The sequence below is a fragment of the Xiphophorus maculatus genome, chromosome 22 (genome assembly GCF_002775205.1).
Source record: "Xiphophorus maculatus strain JP 163 A chromosome 22, X_maculatus-5.0-male, whole genome shotgun sequence".
NCBI classification, from domain to species: Eukaryota; Metazoa; Chordata; class Actinopteri; order Cyprinodontiformes; family Poeciliidae; genus Xiphophorus; species Xiphophorus maculatus.
Window position 1 is genome coordinate 24,003,190 of NC_036464.1, and position 23,497 is coordinate 24,026,686.

At 40.2% G+C, this 23,497-nt stretch overlaps 1 protein-coding gene and 1 long non-coding RNA gene across 2 annotated transcripts in view; one reads left to right on the plus strand and one right to left on the minus strand.

The window, feature by feature from the left end:
• Positions 1 to 773: 773 nt before the first annotated feature.
• Positions 774 to 23,497, minus strand: part of LOC102235236 (contactin-associated protein-like 4) — a 50,949-nt gene continuing 28,225 nt past the window's right edge. The window contains exons 11-24 of the mRNA XM_023327037.1: positions 18,264 to 18,370; positions 17,960 to 18,079; positions 17,448 to 17,648; positions 16,668 to 16,833; positions 16,394 to 16,521; positions 16,118 to 16,288; positions 13,973 to 14,191; positions 11,304 to 11,543; positions 9,052 to 9,282; positions 6,694 to 6,827; positions 6,226 to 6,313; positions 4,302 to 4,517; positions 3,328 to 3,399; positions 774 to 1,921 (exon numbers count right to left, since the gene is read on the minus strand). Coding sequence (XP_023182805.1) covers positions 1,734 to 1,921; positions 3,328 to 3,399; positions 4,302 to 4,517; positions 6,226 to 6,313; positions 6,694 to 6,827; positions 9,052 to 9,282; positions 11,304 to 11,543; positions 13,973 to 14,191; positions 16,118 to 16,288; positions 16,394 to 16,521; positions 16,668 to 16,833; positions 17,448 to 17,648; positions 17,960 to 18,079; positions 18,264 to 18,370 — 2,281 coding nt within the window. The 3' untranslated portion in view covers positions 774 to 1,733. The remainder of the gene's footprint in view (positions 1,922 to 3,327; positions 3,400 to 4,301; positions 4,518 to 6,225; positions 6,314 to 6,693; positions 6,828 to 9,051; positions 9,283 to 11,303; positions 11,544 to 13,972; positions 14,192 to 16,117; positions 16,289 to 16,393; positions 16,522 to 16,667; positions 16,834 to 17,447; positions 17,649 to 17,959; positions 18,080 to 18,263; positions 18,371 to 23,497) is intronic.
• On the plus strand, positions 19,748 to 20,962 carry LOC111606500. Its single transcript, XR_002752044.1, has 3 exons — positions 19,748 to 20,007; positions 20,473 to 20,538; positions 20,823 to 20,962. It is a non-coding gene; the product is annotated as an uncharacterized LOC111606500 (long non-coding RNA).

The following is a 23,497-nucleotide window of genomic DNA, read 5'->3' on the forward strand; positions in this document are numbered from 1 at the left end:
GGTGTGGTTTGGTAAAGGAGTCGACTCACGATGGGGGCTTTTTTTTCTCATTTGTGACGAAAAGAAGCAGCCTGCGTGTCAACTGAATGCAGCGCTTTCTGCTTGTTTGAAGAAGCTGCAGGCATCTGTAACCCAGAGTTGCGTCTTAGTTCAAACAAACTCTGAATTTGTATTTGAGAAATAACTTGTAATCCTTGTACAGGGACATTTGTTTCTGTTGGGGAAGGAGGCTGAGCCAGATACGGAAAGTAAAGATTTTAGTACGCCGCCTTTCATGAGTTTAGATTTCCTTCTCAAAGTTTTAACAATGTGAATACTTCTGATGTGATTTGTTTTGTTTGTGTGTGTGATTTTGTGATAAACCAAGTGTGTAGTTGCAACATGAAAGAACATTTTTCAAAGGTTTTTCTTTTAATACAAAGCAAAAAAAAGTATGGAAATGTACAGTAGTTCCCTTTAAACTCCACTAACCCAACATGTGCTTTGCGAGTTTTTTTTTTTTTTTATGTGTATGTGTGTGATTTCTGAAACTGACGGTCTGACAGGACAACATCCCTGCTTCCCCAGAGTCCGACCGTGACATCTGCACCACACTAGGAGGGCTGAACAAAGCTCAATTCTCTCAAACTGAACGGGACAAACAAATCACGCGTGGAAATATTTGTTTCTAATAAAATATTAATTTGCCACAATTATTGACTTGTAAAATAAATGCAAGGAAAACATCGTTTTTAAAAATCATTTATTTTCTAGTTAGACTGAGTCATGAACAAACAAAATGAAAACGAATATAAAAGATCGAGCTCCAAATGTGGTTCTGTGATGATGAAGACTGAGGAAGTCAGTCTGGTTTTTAAAGCATCATCACGGGAAACCGCTACAGAGTCCAACTTCTGTTTGCTCTCCGGTGCTGCAATAGAAACGGTAGAGCAAAGTTGTTTTATGTAAATATGAAATTCAGAATGCAACAAACAGAATTCAGAGGAGCTCTATTTTTTTCACATATTGTCTGTCTTACATTCTACTGTCACATCATTTTAAAGTAAATAAAGTAATATTTGACCTTATAAATGCATGGTTTGGAATGTATAGAATGAAAATACACATTAAATGATGATTCAGACATGATGATGAAGCATCTGTGGGAAATCAAAGGAAGAGGAAACGACAATGATCAAAATATTAAAAACATGTTATTTTAAAAAAAAAAAAACACATCCTGGAGTAAAAGATTGTGTTTGTGTCAGTTTTAAACATAATCTTGGTTTCTGCCTGCCCAGAATAAAAACACTCCTTAAGTTATTTTAATGTGTGTTGACACCTGCTACAGAGAAGACAAAAGTAAGGCATTTTTTATAAGAAAATTATTTATACTGCCTTAAAAACATTGAAAGAGAAAAAAAAAAAATTATTGCAAGCACATACATTTCTCACAGCCATTCATAGAGCAAGAGGCCAAAGTTAAAATATTTTCTTCGGCTTCCAGCCTCCAAAGGTTAAACATCTATCATACAAAACACTCCAGATGTAACCACAAATTATTTATAATTTCAACAGTTAACACTTTAAAATGTACATCATTATCCATTCACAGCTGACTGTTGTGACAGTGTTTTGCTTTTCCGATTGTTCAACTTCACAAACTGCATATAAATCACAATCACATATCGGGTCGTTGTGCAAAGCACCGAGGAATTACAAAGTGTCTCAGTCTGCCATCCGGGAGGTTGCGTCTAAATAAAATATTCTTTCTGGCTCTCAGTCAGACCGAACTGCGAGATGGTCTGGCTGGTAAACTGCAGTCTGTTGCTATCTTCTGTTTTTGTCAGCTCCTGGTTTTGGCATGCCCCCTTTCTTCTGTACAGAAGTCGGATCAGTATGGCTAATGCAGCAACAATCCCAAAGATCACCACTATCAGGCCTAAAATGCAAAGAAAAAAGGCCAAAGATGAAGCGTTCTTTTAGGGCAGGCGTTGTTCTTTAAGGAAGAAATGCACGATTAAAGATTAGCACACAATGTGATCAGTAGACTTGACAGAAACTCAACTATCGCAGCCATAATAAAATTACCTAATTGCATTACACAGACACGATGCGTTATACAGACACTTCACTCACCTCAGGATGTTTGATGCTTGAAACATAAAGAGAAACTTACTGTGGATATATTTTGACTAACATATTTGACCACTTGGTCAAATACGAGCATAAAAAAGTCATTTCTAGACAGTCAATTTATTCTTACATACAAAAAACAAAGTTATAGAAAGATGCCAACATATTAACGGCATAACCCTTCAGATGAAACAGAATATTCAATTCCACTCCCTCGATCCCAATACCAACACACTATTTAGAACGGAAGCAAAACAAGAGACAAAAATAATGGATATCCCATTCATTTCGTTCTTCGCTACGTCTCCGTTCTTCAGAGAACTGTGAAATCTTGGTTATTCCAATCCAAAAGTTGACACATGTGCTCCTGCTGCTTATGATCACGCTCTCCAACACTAAGCAGCTCTCTGATAGCAGGCACCATGTCAGCCGGCCCACTTCGGTGGTTCCGATGTTGTTTGGAGTTTGCAAGGCCTTCGTTCGTATAGCGACATAAATCATGTGCCGATCAAGGAATGGAGTCTGCCGTCAATCAAATCGCTTGTGCGCAACACATATCTCGGCAGGGCTCCCTGTGCCACCCTGAAGTGGCAGTGAAAAATACTAAAGAGCTGGTAAGGATTTGCAAAATCGGTCCCTGATTGACCCCAAGTGACTAATGAGGAGAAACCTCTCAGTCACCAGTGAAACTCAAAACCTCATTGAATGTTTCAGCCTCTCTCCTGCTGGGCTGCTCCCAGTCAGCCCCACTGCCCTGCCAAGTCTGGCTGCAGGAACGTTCACCAGTCTTCCTGCTCCGACGGTCATCTTCTACCAAAGTCTTTGATTGGCTCCAAGTCTGAGCCCTCTCTTCAGACCAATTTACCATGTGTGGTCCTACCAGAGGCCAGTACTCTGGACAACATAGCTGCACTGATCACATTTATTCTAACCTCCCTGTTAAAAGACTTATGACGTTTGCAGAACCAAAAACCGGCATGTATTTGGATTACAGAGTGGTCCACGTCCTTATTAGTTCTATTCCTGTTTACCGTGGAGACAATCGAACTGTTTGGAGAACAACCGTGAGTGTTCATTTACACAGTGTTTCTTTCACAGAGTGGTTTTATCAAGCATATTGAATTAAACCGTAAAGTCCACCATCGGACATGTCCCGTCTTATGATTGATGATAATAGGAGCACAACTCTGGAACTAATTTCTGCTACAATACCTCCGATGAGAGCCGAGTCACTTCTGAGGGCATTCACTAACGGCTGGCCTCCTCCTACCGACCCTGATTGGTCTGCAGCGAACAGACGGTAGAAAGGAGACAAAAACAAGCAAAGGAAAATAGAAACACGTCACTGAACAATAAATACACATTTGAAAGAAAATAAAACAAGTGCGTGTTTATGAGATGAAGTTGTTTTTTTTCTTAAAGTTAAGAAAATCCTTATTCTTGACATAAACTCTTAGGTACAACACAGTAGACTGGTCCTTAAAACAATCAAAGGAAAAACAAACAGAAACATTACATTTGCCATTAATTCATCCTTACAAACCCCAGAGATCAACAGAAAGAATGATCAGCCCTATAAAACCCAGACAGAGCTTGGTTGCATACTTTTTTTTTTTTACAACCTGAATCCTTAAGGAGAAGTTAATGTCCCTTCAGATTGACTCTTTAGTCCCTGTTTTTTATGTAGTTCTCCTTAAATAACATCATTGGATCCCACCTCAAAAATACAATCAATTCACACAACAAATATAAAACAAGAAAAGTACAAACACAATTATCCTGAAAAGTATAAGAAATAGTTCAAACTAAAATAATCCTTTATTTAGATGTCAAAACACAAGTGGTCATGTGGTGGGATTAGGATTAGGTATTGATAATTCAAAATGTTGACAGATATGTTGTGTTATGAACCAATTCTTTAATAGTTTTTTAAAATAGATTATAAGTGGTAAGAGCTCTAATGACAGCTGTTTAAAAATGTTTCTCTGTTACCGATATTATTGTCGGATCCCACAAATGAAAATGGCAACATGAAGCTTTCTGGCGGTGCCCAATTTAATAAAAATTAAAAGTGAAATGATTCCCAGAATTTCTCTCCACGGACCATCAGTATCAGAAGTGCTTGGAGTAAGAATGATCAGTAAAAATCACAAACGACAGGACGACGCCGCCCCCCCGCCCCCGACCTGGCTGGTGGTGTGTGTTTTCCGCTGCGTGGGGATTGGCTGCAGCGGGGCCACAACTGGACCGGATGAGCGGGCCCCTGACAACAACAGAGCCGGCGCGCGGTCGGAGGAGGGCGGCTTTCAGAGGGCTGATGGAGTTGAAGAGGACGGCAGACAGACAGCCGGCGAAACCCAGAGAGCCGAGCTGAGCCAGCGCCGGGTCCAAACCCTGAGAGTCTGTGGAGACAAGCAGTGAAACGGAGGACAAACTATTTTCTGGTTTAATTTTAGGTTCTTCAAACAGAAATAAATGAGAGCTATCTAAATGTTAGTAAGATGTGAACAAGTGTAGTTTGATATGTCTGAAAATAATAGGATTAATAGGATATGTAGCCTAGTGATTGCATTATATCTTGTTTGCTAATTGCAGTGCTGTAATACAGGAGAGGAAGCCTCTTATATTCTTTTTTTTTAAACTCCATCAATTCTCTGTCACCTGGGAGCAAGTCTTTGCACTTTTTCTCAGGTTTCTGTTTTTCCTCCTGGTGTTTCCATGGTTACCCAAATACTATTTACCCCTTTCAGTAACTCAATGGTTCCGCAATGGCACTGCGCGGCCCCTAGGGGGAGCACAGTGCCATTGCAGAGGGAGGGAGGGGTCGGGAAGCGGTATGGATGAAAAAAAAAAACAAAAAAAAACAGTTACACTAAAGCGTTTCACTGTAAAGATGGTTTGTAGTTTGTTTGGTAACAACCTGAAGTGTGAGATGAACTTCAGTGGAGTTTGAAAACAAAATATGTGTAAAGGTTTATGTCTGGCTGAATGATGTGTGTGCCCAGTTGATTTTTTTTTTCTTTTTTGGGGGGGATTTTATTGTAATCCATAGGGGGGCCCAGAAGAAAATCTTTGGGAACCACTGCAGTAACTGCAGGTGGCTGGTTTTAAGAGCAATGTGATTTCCTGAAAACAATCAGGGCTTTTTCTTGTTGCTGCCTGCTTAATGGGGCAATAAGATAAAGGACAAAACACACCAACAGAACACACACACACATATCTTCAACTTATTTTTAACTATGTTCTACATAAAACCCAATAATTGTTACTGCTACCTAAAAGGAAAAGATGGTAAAGAAACAAAACTTCTAATTTGAGGCGAAACAATTATATTATTTTTTTTTCTTTGACAAATTTTATGATAAAAAAATGTAAGGATATCTGTTGTTGTTTTCTTCCAGATCCAGTATTGTGTACCCTTTACAAAATTAATGTCGTTTTGGTCTTTGAGAGGTCGAACTTACAGTATTATGTCCTTGTCAATACACCACTCGAAAATGGTCTCAAAACAACAATATTATCATTAATCGCGATAATAACTAGGAGAATTTATCGTCCGGCAACGTTTGTAAACATGACAGCCTACTTGTTAATTATATTGCATGTTATTCAGTGCTTTGACCAATTTCCAGTGCTTAAATTTTCTTGCCCCGGTTTTATTAGTATAGAACTTCACATTACATATGTAAGTAAAATAAACTCATCTGTTAGGTTCAGTTTAATTTAGCAATCAAATGTAACAGGAAATTATTGTAAAACTTACTGTTGGTTCTTTGCTGGAGATAATGATTTCAAATCCAGACAGTAAATCAATAATAAAAAAAAAAAAGGTTGGAGTTTTGAGGCATTTTATTAAAAAAAAGAAAATAAATTGAATCTTTAGTATTTAACTTACAAACCACTAATCAGATCAGTGAATGAAACGGTTTGTTCAGAGTTTCAATAGGGTCCCTGTGTCATTATTACAAGGAAAAACATCAGCATCTTTACCGTTGTAACAGTTTTATTTAACCAAATAAATTAAAATGTGCGTCTGAAGATAGTTTGAGTGCTCAAAATAATAAAAAAACCCTCTCATCTACTGTATGTTTGTGCAGCTGAGTCACTTACTGTGAACTCTACCAAGAGTCAGTGACCTTATGCCACTAAATTCAACACCAGAGGTCATGTTGAAATGTTCTTTGCTATGTTGGTCAACCTGGAAGGAAATGACAGACTTCAGTACCAAAAAAAACAATAACAAGAAACACAAGCGCTGAATTTCCTTCACTGTAGGTAAATATTAAAGAATTTAATCTATGAATAACGCTAAAAAATAATTCTCATCCCTGAAAGGTTTTAGATTTTTTTTTTTTTCTAAACAAAATATTTCAGGTTGAAACTTCAGGCGTTGTGATGAAGCTTTGCTTCGAGAGTTCTGCGAAGTTCTAGTCGAGAAAACCTCATAGAACCGAAGTTGTGAAGCTGCCTATAACACAAACAGGCAGCTTAATGTGATGTCTGTTTGCCGCTAAAGTCGTTCTCCAATCAGTTTAAAGGCCGAGCTAAAAACCAGAGTTACTGAGGACGATGCGTTACCTGTATGGTGACGGAGTCGGCCAGTCTGCTGACGGAAACAGAATGCAGCTGTCCGTTAGCGAGGGACCTCACTCTGCTCCTGAGGATTTCTTCTTCTCTGCTACTTTCCAGCCTGTACCTCACCTCTAGCTGTTCTGCACTCACACAATGTAAGCATAATGACATGTTGCTATATTAATGTGAGACTTAAGCATATTCAGTATTGGGACAGAAGCAGGCATGATGGCTGTATTCACTATTAGACAAACGTTGATTTCTATGTCAGCATCCTCTGCCGGCCCATTCAGGCGCACGGCTTTTCCTGTCAAAGCTGCCAAATTCTAGAAGTTGCAGGTGCTAGATTCGCCCGCAGTTATTATTGTGTTCACATTTCGCTGAAAACCAAACAGTTCATCTATACAATCATCTCGTATCTGGTCTCGTGTATGACGGTGGTAGAGTATATTTGGATTTGCTGTGCAGCCACAGTCGAACACGTCTGCAGATGACAATATCCGATTGTCAAATATTAATCCATCCGTCTACCAGCGAAACTTTGGACAAAATTAAAACCCATCAAGAAAGTAAAAAAAGAAAATCAACTTTATTACTGATTATAGATAACCAAAGCACTACAGAAAAAGAAAAGAATTAACAAAATCTCAGTAGCTGCGTTTCATTGACCATATATTTGTGCAAGATGGAGTCATGAAAATAAATTTGCTTAATGGGAGACATGGAATTTTTCAAAAAGCTCACATTTAAAGAAAAAAAAAAAAAACAAAGCTTTTGCCGCAGGTGGTTTCTCAGTTGTATCAAAGTGAGTGCTTTTTGCAAAATTGCAATGGAAACGCAACACAAGTCCCATGATCAACAACTGGATGTTACTACAGGTGGCAGCAACAAAGAGGACAACAGGAAGTGGTAGGAGGACGAGGGTGTGACGTATCATGACTTATTTTAGTCATGTGAACAAACGTATTTACATGTGATTTTAATTCCTGCATTTTCTATTTAATAGAAACGCAGGAATTGCAAAATTGTGTTTTTTTCGACATTAGCGGAACATCGGCAACGTTTTGCTCCCCGTGTGTACCGAGCTTCTAGCACAATCACAGTTGATCAACTGAGATCAACAATTATCACAGTTGATAAATGATTTCAAAAAGCTGGAAATTCACTGGTAACGAAGGCAAAGGGCTGTAATATTAAATCCTAACTTTGAGCCTCAGGAGATGCCACCTTACATCAGCTAATCCTAATGAAATCACTCATTTTAGCCCAAATGTGTCAAAGAATGCGTTACAAATTTTTCTTGATAAAATAGAAAATGTACTTAGCGTTGACTCATTTAGAGACTAATAATGTTGCGGTCAGCAGTGTTTTCATGAGCGAATAAACGAATGGGAAGGCTATTATACACTCTCACATTGTCAATTATTCACCACTTACAGTCCTGAGAATTAATTTTAACAATTCAACACAACTCGTGTCTTGTTTCACGAAGCAGACCGTGTTCACACGGAACAATGACTCTAATTAACAAATCAAAGGAGGCGTTGGGACAACTCGCAAACAGCAGCAGCTCGGCTGGTAAAAACTTTGTGACGGCTGAAGATGTCGTTACATCTCACCACGTGTTTGTGTTGTTCTTTAGATTTCCAGATGGAGGTTTGAATTAGATCCTTATAAAGTGCGTGACAACTTGAAAGTTGCTTTCCAGGATTCTTTTAAGAGTGTTTCGTGTTGGTGCTGTGGTGGCGCAGGGGCAAAGCATGACCCACGTGTTGAGGCCTTAGTCCTCGTGCCGGTGGTCGCAGGTTTGATTCCCGGCCTGGCAACATTTGCTGCATGTCTTCCCCCTCTCTCATTACCCTGTTTCCTGTCGAGTTACTTTCAAATAAAGGCCACTAGAGCCAACAAAACCTTTAAAAAAAAAAAAAAAAAGTGTCGTGTGACTTACACTTGTAACTATAGATTACGATGATACAGCTGCAAAGGAAAAAAAAAAAATCTATGTACATATTACAAAATACATTTGGCTTTGGCTTCTGAGAGTTGAAGAGGTCGCTGAGCCATCAAAAACATGTGAAATTAGAAAATGTTGACAACCTGTGTATTTTTCTGCTCCACTAAAGGCTACGAAGTGATGTCCCTTTTCCTCCTCCTTCTCCACAAAAGCTACTAGTGAAGAAAGGCAGTAAGAAGTAATTGTTCTGGATGGGTTCATTTCAGTGCAGTCCAAACTGTGGCTGCTAACTCCTGTAATCAATGCCTAAAAGCAACACCTTACAAGCGTTTCTTGTAATTTTATAGATCCACACCTACTGAACAACAGTTAGGGAGTGTTTTAAAAAAAACCTTCCGCCTCTCTCTCACCTTGCTTGTTGAGCAACAGAGCCAGGTACTGCCTGCGGCGAGAGCTGACGTAAAGGAACAAAGCAGGACTCTGGGCGCTCCTGAAACTCAGCGAAACGTTTTCTCCTCTCAGGTTCAGGTTGGGCAGAAAGGGGGACAAATGGGAGCTGCTGCTCCCGTTTGACTCATTCGGCAGGTTTTCCTCGAAGCTGTAGCTGAGGGATGTTTCCGGCTCGAAGGCGACTGAGACGTCTGCAGGGAAAGGTTCACAAAGCCTCACTGCAAAACAAGTCGGAACATTTTCTGCTAATACTTTGTAGTGCGACTTTTTAACTGTGCATCTTAATTCAGCAGAAATAAACTCTTAGCTTAGTTAGTTTCTCAAAACCACGCATGTTTTTATTCACCTTCCAGTAACTTTTGCTGGAATAAATAATATTGTTGTAACCAAGACCACCTCCCTGAGTTCCTTCTCAAATGCTATAAAGCCTACATTTGGCAGTATCAGAATCAGAATCCACTTCTGATTGGCTGATCAGTGCCTCCTGACGACTCCTCTCCTGGACGCTTTGACTCCCAAGCAGCCTGGCTGTGCAGGAAGTGACAAACAGAACCAAGAACTTGTAATTATGCTGTTTTTGGTGTTTATTAGTCAGGGTTCGTCCTACCTGAGTGAGAGCCAGCAGTGACCAGTTGTAATAAATGTTGTTTGGGGTTTTTTTGCATTCAAAGTTGTCTATTTGTGAGAGAAGATCTATAAATCTGTTTGTCACAGGGTGTCCTCGCTGTACTAACAGTTTGATTTCCATGTGAAGTGAGAAGCTTCAAGAATTTTTAAAATTTGGTAACAGTGCCCTCCATGATCCTGTCCCCTCACCCCCATGTCCTCTTCAAGCATGAGTTCATACTAAAGTTTAACAATAAAAGTCAACAAACATCGCTTACTGTCAAACAGGGAGATCCATGCAAATGCTGCATCCACTCTTTTTAATTATTATTACTTAATCTCATTAGCATCCAATTTGCATAAGGGAATAAAATATTCCTGGCTTCTGACTTGGAATAAATTTTTAAAAAACTACTGCAACAAGAGAAACTTTGTGCATTATTTATATTTTTGCCTCTGTCACGCTGACATCGCTTCATTAGCGATCTGGCGAAAGAGCAGCTTGAGAAAACCGGCCGACAGGTGATAAAAAAAACTCTCCAATCCCCGGCCCTCTAATTACATCCCAGTCAGGTGACAGAGTTCTGATTTACCTGTGGAGCTCCAACAAGCTGCACAGCTGGGATTGGTTAATTATCCGACACACATGAGGCTGCGCTGCTGCGCCACTGTCATGGCTCAGTGTGCCTTTAATTTCCTAAATAACACAAACCCAACAGATGAGTCGAAACCCGGAGACACTTTTGCCAAATTAGGGTTTCAAACTGATTAAATATGCACAAGAAGACTCTGTTTCAAACTTAACTACGCTGTAAACAATTGACCAGCGACATTTCCAGGGAATATTCTTTACTTCTAGGAAATACATTCACTTCATTATATTGCTGAAGAAGTTTGTTGTTCTGTGTTTAACTAATCTTGTTTTTTTTTCCCCCCACAAAAAAAGCTACAACAAACATGATTATTCTAAATGTACAATTTTCTTTCAAGTCAGTTTATTAGCAAAAACGGACAGAATTTCAGGACGGTGTAAAAAAAAAAAAAAAGCAAAATATAAATCTGAAAAGTGTGGCATTCTTTTCTATTCAGTCCCACCAACCCCATTACAATATTTAGTAGAGACATTTTGATATTTTCACGACGTCTGGGAAAACAAGTCATCATTTTGGCCTGGACTAGATAACTAGCTAATGATGACGATGGATAAACTGTTTTCCAAGTCATTTCTCTCTGGACCAGATACCCAAAGTTGACTGACTGCCCTTTGACCCTCTCTGATTGGCTGTTTTTTGATCATTAAATGTCAATAGTAGCTCAGGGAGGAGGAGCTTGATATATTTACAGATGATCAGTCATATATAGTAACAGTTTGATCGAATATTCAAAACATTTTCGGTAGACGTTTCATACTGCAGTTTTAGATATAAAACTACTCTAAAATAATTTTTATCAGGATATAAAATGTATTAAGAAAAAAAGTAACACATTTACCTGCAATCAGAAACTGCCTGCTGCAGGTTATTAACCTAAGCTTGGGTAAAACTATCAACCCCACATCCTTCTGCCATGCCACCGAACCACATCTGATTGGACGAAGTCTGCATACCCTGGTCACAGAAGGCTCCAGTGAAGGCAGACGAGCTGCAGTCACAGGAAAAGCTTCTGGTTCCCTCCACACAGCGGCCTTGGTTCTGACAAAGCCCACCGTAGGTGCCGCAGTGGCCTGGGCATCCCGCCTGGACCCCGGGGGTGACCGTCGCTCTTTCCTCCAGGTCCAGAGTAACACCGTTCAGCTGCAAGGAGCGGATACATCCTCGAAAACCCTTCTGCCTGGAAGCAGTGCCTCCTGAGGAGATACACAAATGTAAAAACTGGTCGTTCAGAGACAACAGTTTTCAGTAGAATTACAAAAACTTCTCAGTAATCCTGTGAGCAGCTTTAAGATTCTTTTTTTACATTGTAAAATATATCAGAGCTGAATTGTCCTTAAGTGGATTATCTCAGGAAGTGTCTCTGATAATCATGTACCTTTCTGATTTGCTATCATAAATCCTGGTGAGTCATCAGCCTCGCTCTGACGTTTTGTTTTGTCCTGGCTGTCTGAACAGATTTTAAACCCGGGAAGTTACTGTTCCGTGACTTTTCCCTCTACAATCTGCAGCTGCCCGCAGAGTTCAGGCTCTGCATGTTGTAACTGTCTCAGACTGCCAAGCTGTCAAGCTCAAAACTTTTGTGAGGAGACAAACCGTTTTTTTATGATGGGGTTCCTATCACAGCTCGCAGTTTTCTGAGGAACTGTCAGGAAAACACCAGCTTCGCAGTCCAACTTACTGTCCATATTTAGGCTACCAGAACGAAACTGGACAATTAATTGTGAATTGAGGATATCTCGACCAAAGTATTATAACAAACATTTCAAAAACTGAAAATATGTTAACAAGCAGCTAAACGTTAATGAAAAACAGAGAAAGATCTTATAGACTCTATGAAGTGTGAACAGTGTTAGCCGCTGTGCTAACAAAGTTGAACTAAATCCAAAACACCGGGGGGTAAAAATAAAAACTAGAAGAGCAAAAAGACTTTCAAAAAAAATGTTGAAGAAAAACAACATAAGTAACATAAATTATAGGAGTAAAAATGTGAGCTTAATAATGCTGAACAAGCAGAAGTCAGAATTAGCTTAAACTCCTAGTTATAATGGGTTGTTGTTTCTGTAATAATACTTTTTTGCGTGTCATAATTAGCTTTAATGTCAATGTAAGCTAACATATGAAAATTGCCATGTTGGTCTTCGCACTAACATTAGAGAGTATTTTTTGCTTTAGCTAATATGCTAGCATGATCTGAACATTTAGCAGTTTAAAGGTGATGAAGTGATTCTCAACCCAATAATGTAGGTTCTTTCAAACCTAAAAATATCAACTTAGTACCCAACATAAACATCCACTGGCAGAGATTTTAAATTTGCAGTAAAGCTGGATTAAGACTTTTTTCATTTTGTGTTAAACTTAGGCGTCACATTCCTGCCAAAAACCTGAGGAGCATGTTAGAGCATGTTAGAGACCAGTAATCACAAAAGTGTCTGACAGCCACGGATAGTGATGGGTCCGGTAACACCGATGAGTCGGCGCATGCGTCAAGCCCTTAGACAAAACTCCGTGTCGGTGTGAATATTGCTTTCAGCAAGTCATGTGACTGATACAGGAACTGTTTTGAAATGACACTGAGGCGCCAAACTGTCTTTATAAGGAAGCAAATCCGTCAACGGGATGCATTTGCCAAAATAATTCTTGATCTTTTACGGTGCAGCGTCAACTATGGAGCCTCAAGGCAAACAAAAGGTTTCGTAGTTTGGGACCATTTTGATCTACATCAGAAAATAAGGCATTGGTTATCACTTCGTTGTTGTTTCATCCGGTTCTTTTCAGTTTCTACTTGATCTATCTGAATCCAAATTCAGCTGAAATTGACTCTTAGTTTACTTTCATATTATGTTCTGCAGGTTAAGTTTTTCATATATTTGACAGAAATGTCTTATTTAAATAAATCCACCTCCTCAATGCTGAGGCATTAAAGGGCCAGGCATCAGAATGAAGTCCCAGATTCACCCTGGATAAACTCAGGTATACAGCCATTCAACAAATTACTCAGTTGCTTTTAATAAATTATTTCATATAAATGTATTGTTTACTTCATTTTTTTTTACAACAGGAGAAGCTTTGTCAAAAAAGCGTAACAGCGTAACTTTTCCAACATTTCTAAATGTTGGAAAAAGTTATTTTTTTGAATGAAAATTTGTGGGGGGAAAAAACCCCCCAGTCCACAATCATCCTCAACATCTTCCAAACATGTTCACTTAAATTTTCATCACTTGGTACATGTTCACACTATTTATTGACTGTATCTAAGAATATCAAATATATTTTGAATTTAACTGAATGTATGACATAATACAATATATAATATACAATAAAATACAATGACTTAAATCTTATTGTACAGACTAGGTTATCAAATCAGTCTGTCAACTGTGTTGCCTGTAGGGATTTATAATGTCCAGCAGGTGTCAGTATTCAGTGTCGACAGAATATCGATATTTTGCTATGGGTCAAAACGATACATGACGCCTCATTTACCCATCACTAGCCGTGGACATACGCCGTACATCAACCAAAGCTGTAATAGAAGCTCACTTCTAGTGTCAGTTTCTTTGGAAACAAAGTTAGCATCAAATTAGGTTTTAAAGTTTCATGACAGGAACTAAGTTTCACAGACCTACAAATAATTGGCTGTTCAGCTGCAGGTGGATGTGTCCGTCAGCAGGGGCTTCCTGTGTGGCGGCGGGGAGCTCGTCAAGGCGAAGCGACGCCTCTCTCACGTTCCGCTCGGCTTGAATGCGATGCCACCTGTCGTCGTTCAGCGGGACGCCGGCCTTCACGCTTACCTCCAGTGGGCCGTTACCCACGTCAAAGGAAAAGACGACCTCCGTGGGGGCTGTGACAGAGCGGGAGAGGGAAAAGATACCTGCTGAACAGAATCAAGATGGTTCTTTCCTAATTCAACATCTTGAAAACTATTTTTCTCACTGGTTTCTAATCTAAAAGAGAGCTTTCACCTAGTTATATTTTTAAAAATTGCCCCAATTTCTATCAACACCAGTGTTGATCTGAAGTTAAATCTTTCCTAAAGGAAAACGATCTTGAAAACAATATAGACTATGTTTGCTAGGCAATCCATATCATTACATTTAGGTGTTCCAATCAGTTCCACGTAGGGATGTAATGGTATGTAAAAATCACAAGTACTCAAGTTGAGTTTAGACGTAACTTGTAACACTGACATAAAGGTTTGGTCCATCCTTTTTCTCTACTGTAGCTGCATGACAACTTTAATGCTCCCAAACAGCAGTTTAATGTCAGCTTGGAGTCCTCTCTGTTTTGTTTTTATGTCTTTGAAGTTGCGTTACAGAATGATGCATTGCGCAGTTAGTTCTGCACATAAAGTTTACAACACAACAAGGCTCTACTGGATATTTTTAGTCCAAATATGTACACCGTTAAGCGTTCTATTTCCATGGCCACGGGGTGTAAAATCAAGCGCCTTGGCATGCAAGGTGCTCTTGCATAAAACAATTGTTCACTCTAAAAAACTTTGTGAATTTCAGGTCCAGTAGCAAAATATTCTACCAATTAAATACCAGCATCAGTGGTGTTACAACAAAGTGTAAGTGCAAGACCAAAAGATGGTGGGCCACGTAAAAGAGAGAAGGCAGAGTTGGCACGTAGTGTGTAGAGGTAGATTTTTTTTAGGCCCGATCTAAGCTCTGTCTTTTCATCTGACGATCCAATGAGCCAGTCTGGGCTTGGAGGTTCCCATAAGAACAGTACCAGCCTGACAGCATTGTGCTAAGTGCAAAAATTTGATGCGAAGGGGTTTTTGGTGTGGAGCTGTTTTTCAGAATCTGATCTAAGCTCTGGGCTGCACAGTTGGTAGAGCTGTTGCCTTGCAGCAAGAAGGTCCTAGGTTCAATTCCCGGCCAGGGATCTTTCTGCACAGAGTTTGCATGTTCTCCCTGTGCATGGTGGGTTCTCTCCGGGTTCTCCGGCTTCCTCCCACAGTCCAAAAACATGACTGTTAGGTAAATTGGTCTCTCTAAATTCTCCCTTGGTGTGAGTGTGTGTGTGTGCATGGTTGTTTGTCCTGTTTGTCTCTGTGTTGCCCTGCGACAGACTGGCGACCTGTCCAGGGTGACCCTGCCTCTCCCCTGAACGTTAGCTGGAGATAGAAACCAGCACCTCCTGACCCCACTGAGGGACAAGGGCGTTAGAAAATGGATGGATGGATGGATGGATGGTCTAAGCTCCTTTTATTTTAAAGTTGTTTCACACCAAAACACGGCTGGGCTTCTGTGATACGTTTTATATACATTTCTGAATGAACCTTACATAACCAACGGTCTATATGAGAGTATTTAGTGTGGAAGAACGAGTCTGACCTTACGAATGTTTTTCTGGAAGAATGGTAGGATGTCATCATAAATACAAGCTAATATTTTTAGCTTTTTGTTATTATATCATTGTACAGGTTTTCTTCAAAATCAAATTTAACATTCAAGTATTTTTTAAGAAAGAAAAAAAAACTATCTTACACTTTCTCACAAATTATTGTCACAGTTAAGTTTGGACTTGCATCACACCCAGGTGTCTCAATACGTTATACCCTCGGCGATCTCTACACACACGGTATAAAAGGAAGTTGTGTGAAAAGGGAAGTGTGTCTTTTAAAGATGAGAAAGCCTAAGTCTGATGTGAGCCCATCAGCCCCCACTGAGCTTGATCCCGGATGATCGGCGCTGCTCAATTTGTACTCGTATCGCAGGAAAGTCGGGATTTGCCATCCTACTCCTCAGATTTCACTCACAGCTGAGTTCAAGTCGAATGAAGTCTCTGATGCCCAGGTTTTCCAGGAGGACGCCGGAGGATGAGGTGGTCTTAAACAGGAGCGAGATGTCGGCGCTCAGCTCTCCGTGGAAGGTGGGAAAGTGAAGGTACGACGTTTCCTTGGCAAAAAACGCAGCATTCCAGATACTTTCTGTAAAAAAGACAGAACAAAACAAAGATGAGTTACAAAAGCAGAAATCAGGAAATACAAAAATCGAGGTACTTCACACGCTGTACTATGATAGCACTAACTTACTGTCTCCATAGCAACGCAGGGGTCCCACCTGGTAGGAGCTCTCTGATCCTGGCCTCCGGACATCCCCTAGTACCAACGATCTGACAGGCAGGGACTCCTTATGGGTCAGCAGACCAGAGTCACTGGACCTGGATGAACAGAGTCGGCGGACAGGAAGAAGAAGGACCGAATTAACAGAAGTCCCAGCATGCACCATCTGATAAGGAAAAACCCTGGACAAGTGTTGAAAATCCTAAGTGTTAAAAAAAACCCAGAAAAAGTAAAACTACAGTACCACACAGTGCGGTGGTCAGCATCACAGTTGCAGTGGCGTTTGGGGTCCAGGCAGTTCTCCTGCAGACTGCAGGCACACTGCTGGCTGCCTGGAAGGGCCCCGCCCCAGTAGGTCTGCCTTTGTCCTGTGCCGGGCCCTCCGACCCACCAGCTGAGCGGACCGCCCTCTGAAACCCACAGACAGGGTGGACAGATGGTGTCAGGCTGACCGTTCTACTTCTGAAAGTCTCTGAGTTGTGTCCTTAATCTTTTCAGTGATTCTAACAGCTATTAGACATCTGAGAAAGGAAGAATTTTGTGACCTTTTTGAACTACTGGAAATGATTTGTCTGTGATCATTTCTGTGTCGGTATCATTTTTTATAGGGATGCAGTGATGTGCAAATTTGGGCCAATATAAATCAGAGGTGCAGAAAGAAAAAAAAGACAGAATTGCAATTGATAGTCGTGAAAATTCCGAATCGATTCAAAATGCTCAGAAATCATTTTTAGTCTGCTTAATCTTTTGTAAAATGATATTTTGAATAGTTTTTTATTTTGTTTTTTAATCTACAAAAAAGCTAGGCAGCTAAGCTTACCCAGCAAAGGGTAATTGAAGCTGCAGAATTTTGTGCACAAACTTATTTTGTTTAAATATAAACTGACAGAAATTGAACAGAATCTTTAGATTGTTTCTAAATCCAATCCGGACCCTCAAAATCAGAATCAAATCGCTCTTAAATTGCTCTTCATGTTAATCTGATTCTCTTGTACTCTTGCTGTAGTTAACAGTCAAACCTCACCTGGCAAATTGAGAAGGCGGGACTTCCTGCAGTGGTAAGCCAGTTCCTGTTCGCAGTACTCTGATTGGTTGATGGTTGCCATTAGCTGCTCTTCGTCCGCAGCGTATTCAAAGTGAGTCAGATGCTGACTTCTTTCTGTGGACGGCTGGATTTTGGTCAGTTCTGTGTTGTTGTGCTGGACCACTGTCCACGTCTCGACTTCTGTATCAAAAAAATAAAAAAATAAATATTTTTTTTATATTCTGCCTGAGTGAGAAATTCCCTTTAAAGATCCAGGACAGGCTGGAACGCTGGCTGTTGAAAGAGAGACTGGACACCTGAGTGACGACATGCTGTGATTGGATGGCGTGTGTGTGTGTGTGTGTGTGTGTGTGTGTGTGTGTGTGTGTGTGTGTGTGTGTGTGCGTGTGTGTGTGTGCGTGTGTGTGTGTGTGTGTGTGTGTGTGTGGGGGTGTGTGTGCGTGTGCGTGTGTGTGTGTGTGTGTGTGTGTGTGTGTGTGTGTGAAAGCTACCTGTCATATTGCAGAATAGCAGCTGTGGTTTAATGGGTCCACTACCGTCAGCGTCAATGTAATAATATCCCGATGTGTTGCCTCTGTGTTTGTAGGCCTCACAGGACCGCTTGTATATTGCTGAGGGCGAAAAAAGAACTATATATATATATATATATAAAATTCTTCATGTTCTGATGCCATCCTCTGAGGATGACAGCTCATCAGAGCTCGTCATCCTCAGAGGAAACATGGAGATTGGTGCAAACATTCCCACATAGAGTGAATTATGTCCAAAGCAGCAGTAATCAACACACATCCTTACAGCTGTGACATGTGGCTCCACCATAGCCGGTGCCGGAGCAGTTGCAGTCAAACGTGCTCCACGACTGAGTGCAGCTGCCTCCATGCTCACAGTAACTTGGGGAACATCTGGGGGAGATGAAGCAGAGGTTATCCGGTCCGGGACTGATTAATAAACTTAAATATGTGCTGATACTATCATCCTCGAATCCAATGTTCTATATACCCTTAGAGCTTTAGCCTTGGTCCCTGTGGCTTAATCAAATAATATTAATTAAAAAAAAAAACAGTTTTTTAAGTTGTGCCCACGCCTTCTGTTATACAAGTATTAACAAGATATTTAATTACATAATAGGGTGTGGATACCCCTCGATTTGGAATTAACCATCAAATTCAATGGTTGACGTTTGCCTGAGTAGCTCCAAATCAAATCCAGTTGTTGCAAGTCACCTTGTCCTGACATTTTCTCAAGCACAGATTGCTGAGGGCATTGGTGAGAAATAAAGCACTAAAAACTTTAGAAGACATTAAATAAATCATAGAAAATGGGACAGGCCACAATCATTAGGTGACGAAAATGTGGCACAAGACTGACGTTGCAACATCTGGAAAAATGGAGAAAAACTCTCAGATTTTATGTCAATATTTTTTTTTACTAAATCTTATGTCATTGTCGTGGAAAAAATACTATTTCCAAGCACTGTTCAGGTGAAATCACTCAATCAGGTTTATTCATATATTGTGCACAATACAGAGAGCATGTAGGACAATCAGTAATGAAGCAGGTCTGGATGAAAAGCTCTGTCAGAGAGAGACAACACATGAGTTTTATACCAAAGATAAAGAATTAACAACAAGGGGCGAGACAGTCTGGTTCTGATGCAGCTGTAGAAAACAACTTCCAACCTTCTACATGTAACCCAAATACGGTATTACAAAGAGTGCGCTGAGTCAAACTGTATCATCGTTATTGGTTTATTAAGGACCAACAAACTCCCAGCGTGGGCTTCATTATAACAATCAGCGTCACCCGGACTACCCAAGCCTGACGCTCTTTTATGATGTCATCACAGGTGGCCATTTGTAGTTTTTAACCATGCATAACATTAACGCCACAATTCTCTGTATTCTATTTTAGTTTGGAGTTTTAGGACAGACATTTTAGGCTTTTCCCCCTCCCAAATAAAGTTCTTTATCATTTTGTCCAGGGTTTTAAATATAGAGTGTTACAAAGAACATAAGATTGTCGTTGTTAATTTTATTGCTGAGTGCTTTTACATGGACATGCCGGGTAAACTGTAAATAAAGTGAAAACAAAACATTAATGCTTAGTATCGCAATATTCAATAAACACAAATTTAAACATAGATTTAGGAGCAAGGCTTGACTTGACTAACTGGTTATAAGGCAAAGTTTAGTCTTAGAACACTTCGTAATGTAATAAACATCGGCATTAAATTATCACCATGTAGCAAAACACATTTTAGCATTTGGCTATATCAAATTATATATTTATTTGGTGATGTTCTCCACCAGAGCCAAAGCGCTGTGACACAATTACGTTGTGCCGCGTAATGCTGCTGCTTATGTACGTGTGATTGTATACACACCTTGGTCACCTTAAAGTAATCAATCCTGTTTGGAGTTAATCTGTTGATCCAACCCCGTTTTCTTTTTTTAGTGAGAATGAAATGACCCCATAGATGCATTTCATGAGCTTCGATGCACGGACCAATGCGTTGCACCTTTATGAGACAAAAACTGAGGTAAAGTACTATTTACATTCAAGTGAAGTTTTCACATCCGTTTATTTTTATTTTTTTTATTTTGTCTGCGTGTTATGTTGTTTGTTATTCATTCATTGTTATTTAGACCAAGAAGCATCAAACCAATTAATTTTTATACATGCCGACTTGTGCATAAAATATGGCACCGAACATGCATGAGGCCCCAGAACAACTGTGGCAGTTACTATGCTGCCTAGAAAAATAATAAAGTCAGGTTTTCAACAAAAAGAGAGAGAAAAAGACATGAGAGTCAATTTGTAGCACAGTTTTTTTCCAAGAGTGGTGGGTAGACTCTGTGAGACTATCAATCATTTAGCATAGTTAGCTTAGCTACAGACTGTTGTTTGCCTCCATTTCACTAGCATTTAATGAACGAAGGAAAAGAAATTCCAAGAAATTCACATATTTAACTTGTCCCTGTACCTTTTACCACATTAACAACAGGCGAGTCAGTCAGCAGCAGCTCCAATCCCAACATAACCTTTGACCCCTGTCCCAGTAAAAAAACAGGTGAGCAACACTGTGTTCATTTACAAGCTAGTTAGCATCATTCCATGGGATCTAGGATTTCTCTGTCTTTGCTCTTTTTACAATTATCAATATTTTTACTACTGACAGAAATTTAAACATTCTTAATAAAATGATTATAAAAAACAGCCTCCTTTCTGCTCTGCAGCCAGTCCACAGTGTTAGCTTGGCATTTTTTAACATATTTGTTGAAACTATCATTATGTTGCGAAATTATGGCATGAGAGATAATATGGGAAAATTTTATTTCCTCTTCCTTCTCCCAGTGCTATCTAGAAACAACCAATCAGAGGCATCCATCCATCCAGCCCGCCTCACGGTAGATGCTGCGCCGATCCGCCTGTCGATCTCCTGTTCCCTTCTTCCCTCATTCGTGAACAAGATCCCGGAGTTCACTGCCCCAAGTGAACTCCTCCACTTGGGGCAGGACAACCCCCCCGACCCGGAGAAGGCACTCTACCTTTTTCCGGCTCAAGACCATGGTCCCCTATAATTGGAGCACACCCTCTGGTCCCCCTTTTGAACAGGGGGACCACCACCCCAATCTGCCAATCCAAAGGAACTGCCGCCGATGTCCATGCGATATTGCAGAGTCGCGTCAGCCAACACAACCCTACAACATCCAGAACCTTAAGGAACTCTGGGCGGATCTCATCCACACCCGGGGCCATGCCACTGAGGAGTTTTTTAACCACCTCGGCGACCTTGTCCCTAGGGATTGGAGAGCCCAACCCAGAGTCCCCAGGCTCAGCTTCCTTAATGGAAGACATGTTGGTGAGACCCTCCAGGTCTCGCTGTCATTGCCCACGTGAGGCAATGAGGTGCTTAATGACGTCATTTTGATAGCCCAGAGGCAGTCAAACATAAACAACCACATCCCTTTACATTTTTGCTTTTCCAAATGAACTGATTTGAAGAGGCGGTAGATAAACAATTTTTCGGGGTTTCTTCATAGACTTTGGGTCTGAGTCCTCAGATTTCAGTTCGATATTTTTTGACTCAATGGGTGGAAGTATGTTTTTCTTTGATAATGAGATGTCTTTAAGTTTATTTTTCAACTCTTCGTTGGTGGCATCTTGCAATTTCATTCTTGCTACATATGCACTAATCTCTGCTTCTTGGGCTTTTATCTGTCTTCTGAGAGCTTTAAATTTGGTCTGACTCACATGCACTTCATGCAATGCATCTTCTGACAGATAGTCTAACTTAGATTTGAGATTCTTCACCACATGATGCAGCTTCTGCTCCTCAAGCTTGAGATCCTTAATTTCTGTCTCTTTCTCTTCCAGTTTTTTGGACAATCTGCGGTTCTCAATTCGATACCTTTTTAGTTTTTCTGTTTTCCTGTCGGTGTCTGGGAGAAGTATAATATCTCCTCTCTCTTCATCTAGCCCTAACCTTTGCACCTTAGAATAAGTTGCTCTAACCACTTTAAATTTCTGAGCATTCTCATGGTGTCGCAGAACTTCCTTAGTTAGCTCTATAATCTTACAATCCTGTTCGCGAATTAAATCAGCCTGTATTCCAATTTTTCTCTCATTAGAGTAAAGTGCTTCTGTGGCTCTTCTGTTTTTTGTCACAGCGTCTTCTCTCTGCATCTTCAGTTTCGTAAAATCCTCTTGTGTACGCTGGAGGTCTTTTTCAAATTTAATTTTTCTTTCCTTGGCGATGTGAATCGTTTCAGCCAGCTTTATCTTCATCTGCTCCACTTGATTCTTCAGAAACTGATTCTCTTGCTGGGACTTTTCCAGGAGTGTCTGGGTTTCAACAACCTCTTTCTCAAGACTCGCTGTAGAAATGTCCAGTTTGTGGTTTTTTTTCTGCAGGATTGCTCTTTCTGTGTGTGCATTTTCAAATTTCTCCTGGAGGTTTTGGTATTGCAAATCTTGTTTTGACAACTTCATCTCAAAATCGTACAAAGACTTGTGTAGAGACCTGACTTCTTTTCTTAAACTCAAATTTTCTTCATCCATGTATTTTACCCGCTTCAGTGATGATTCTTCATTCTGTCGATTTCTTTTCGCCTCAAGTTCTATCTCTTGGGTAACTTTGTGTTGTTTCTGAATCTCTTCTTTTAGAGCATCGATTGCCTTTTGCTTTGCATCCAAATCGAGCTTAAGATTGCCAATCGTTTTCAATTTCGTTCTCATAAGATCTAACTGCTTTTTGAGGTCGACTTTAAGGGCCTCTGATTCATTTCTAAATGTGGTTGCTTTCTGGTTAGACATGTCTAGCTGTACTTTCACTCTTTGGTTTTCATCTGTAAGCTCCCTCACCTGTTTTTCTGCGGCCAGCGCTCGTTCTTTGAACCCCTTCAGTGTTGCTATTGTATCATCCAGATGATACCCCCGTGTGGTTTCAGTCCTCAGAGCATACGTCTTCTCTGCAAGACATCGTTCCATGTATTTTACCTGACTTTCAAGTTCCTGAATTCTAGTTTCACTTTCCTGAAGTTTAGTCAAAATCCCTTTATGATTGATAGAAAGTTTAAAATGTTTAGCCTCTAACTGTTTAAATTCCTTCTTCTGCTTATAAACATTGTCCAGCTGTGTCTGTAAGTTTTTCTCAATACTTTGATTTCTCTCCCTGGACACAGAACTTTCTCTTCGCTTGATCTCTTGCAGTCTGGAAGGCCGCGTTGTCTCTCTAGCTCTTCCACTATCATTTTTCAGGGTTTTCTTCTGGGACCGTGGATCATTCTCAGTTAATTGATCCGACCTGGTCTTAGTCCGCGAATCTTGCGATGTACGTTTCATTGGATAGCAATCGCTTTATGTCTCCTACTCACAGAAAGTAACCTTACCTTGGAACTCTTGGAACACAATGACTGTGACCAGGACTTTGACAGAGTCAAAGCCTCTCACTATGACATCACTATGTCATGATCTTTGTGCTCATGACATCACAGCAGTACCCTAAACAATGAGAGTATATCTCACTT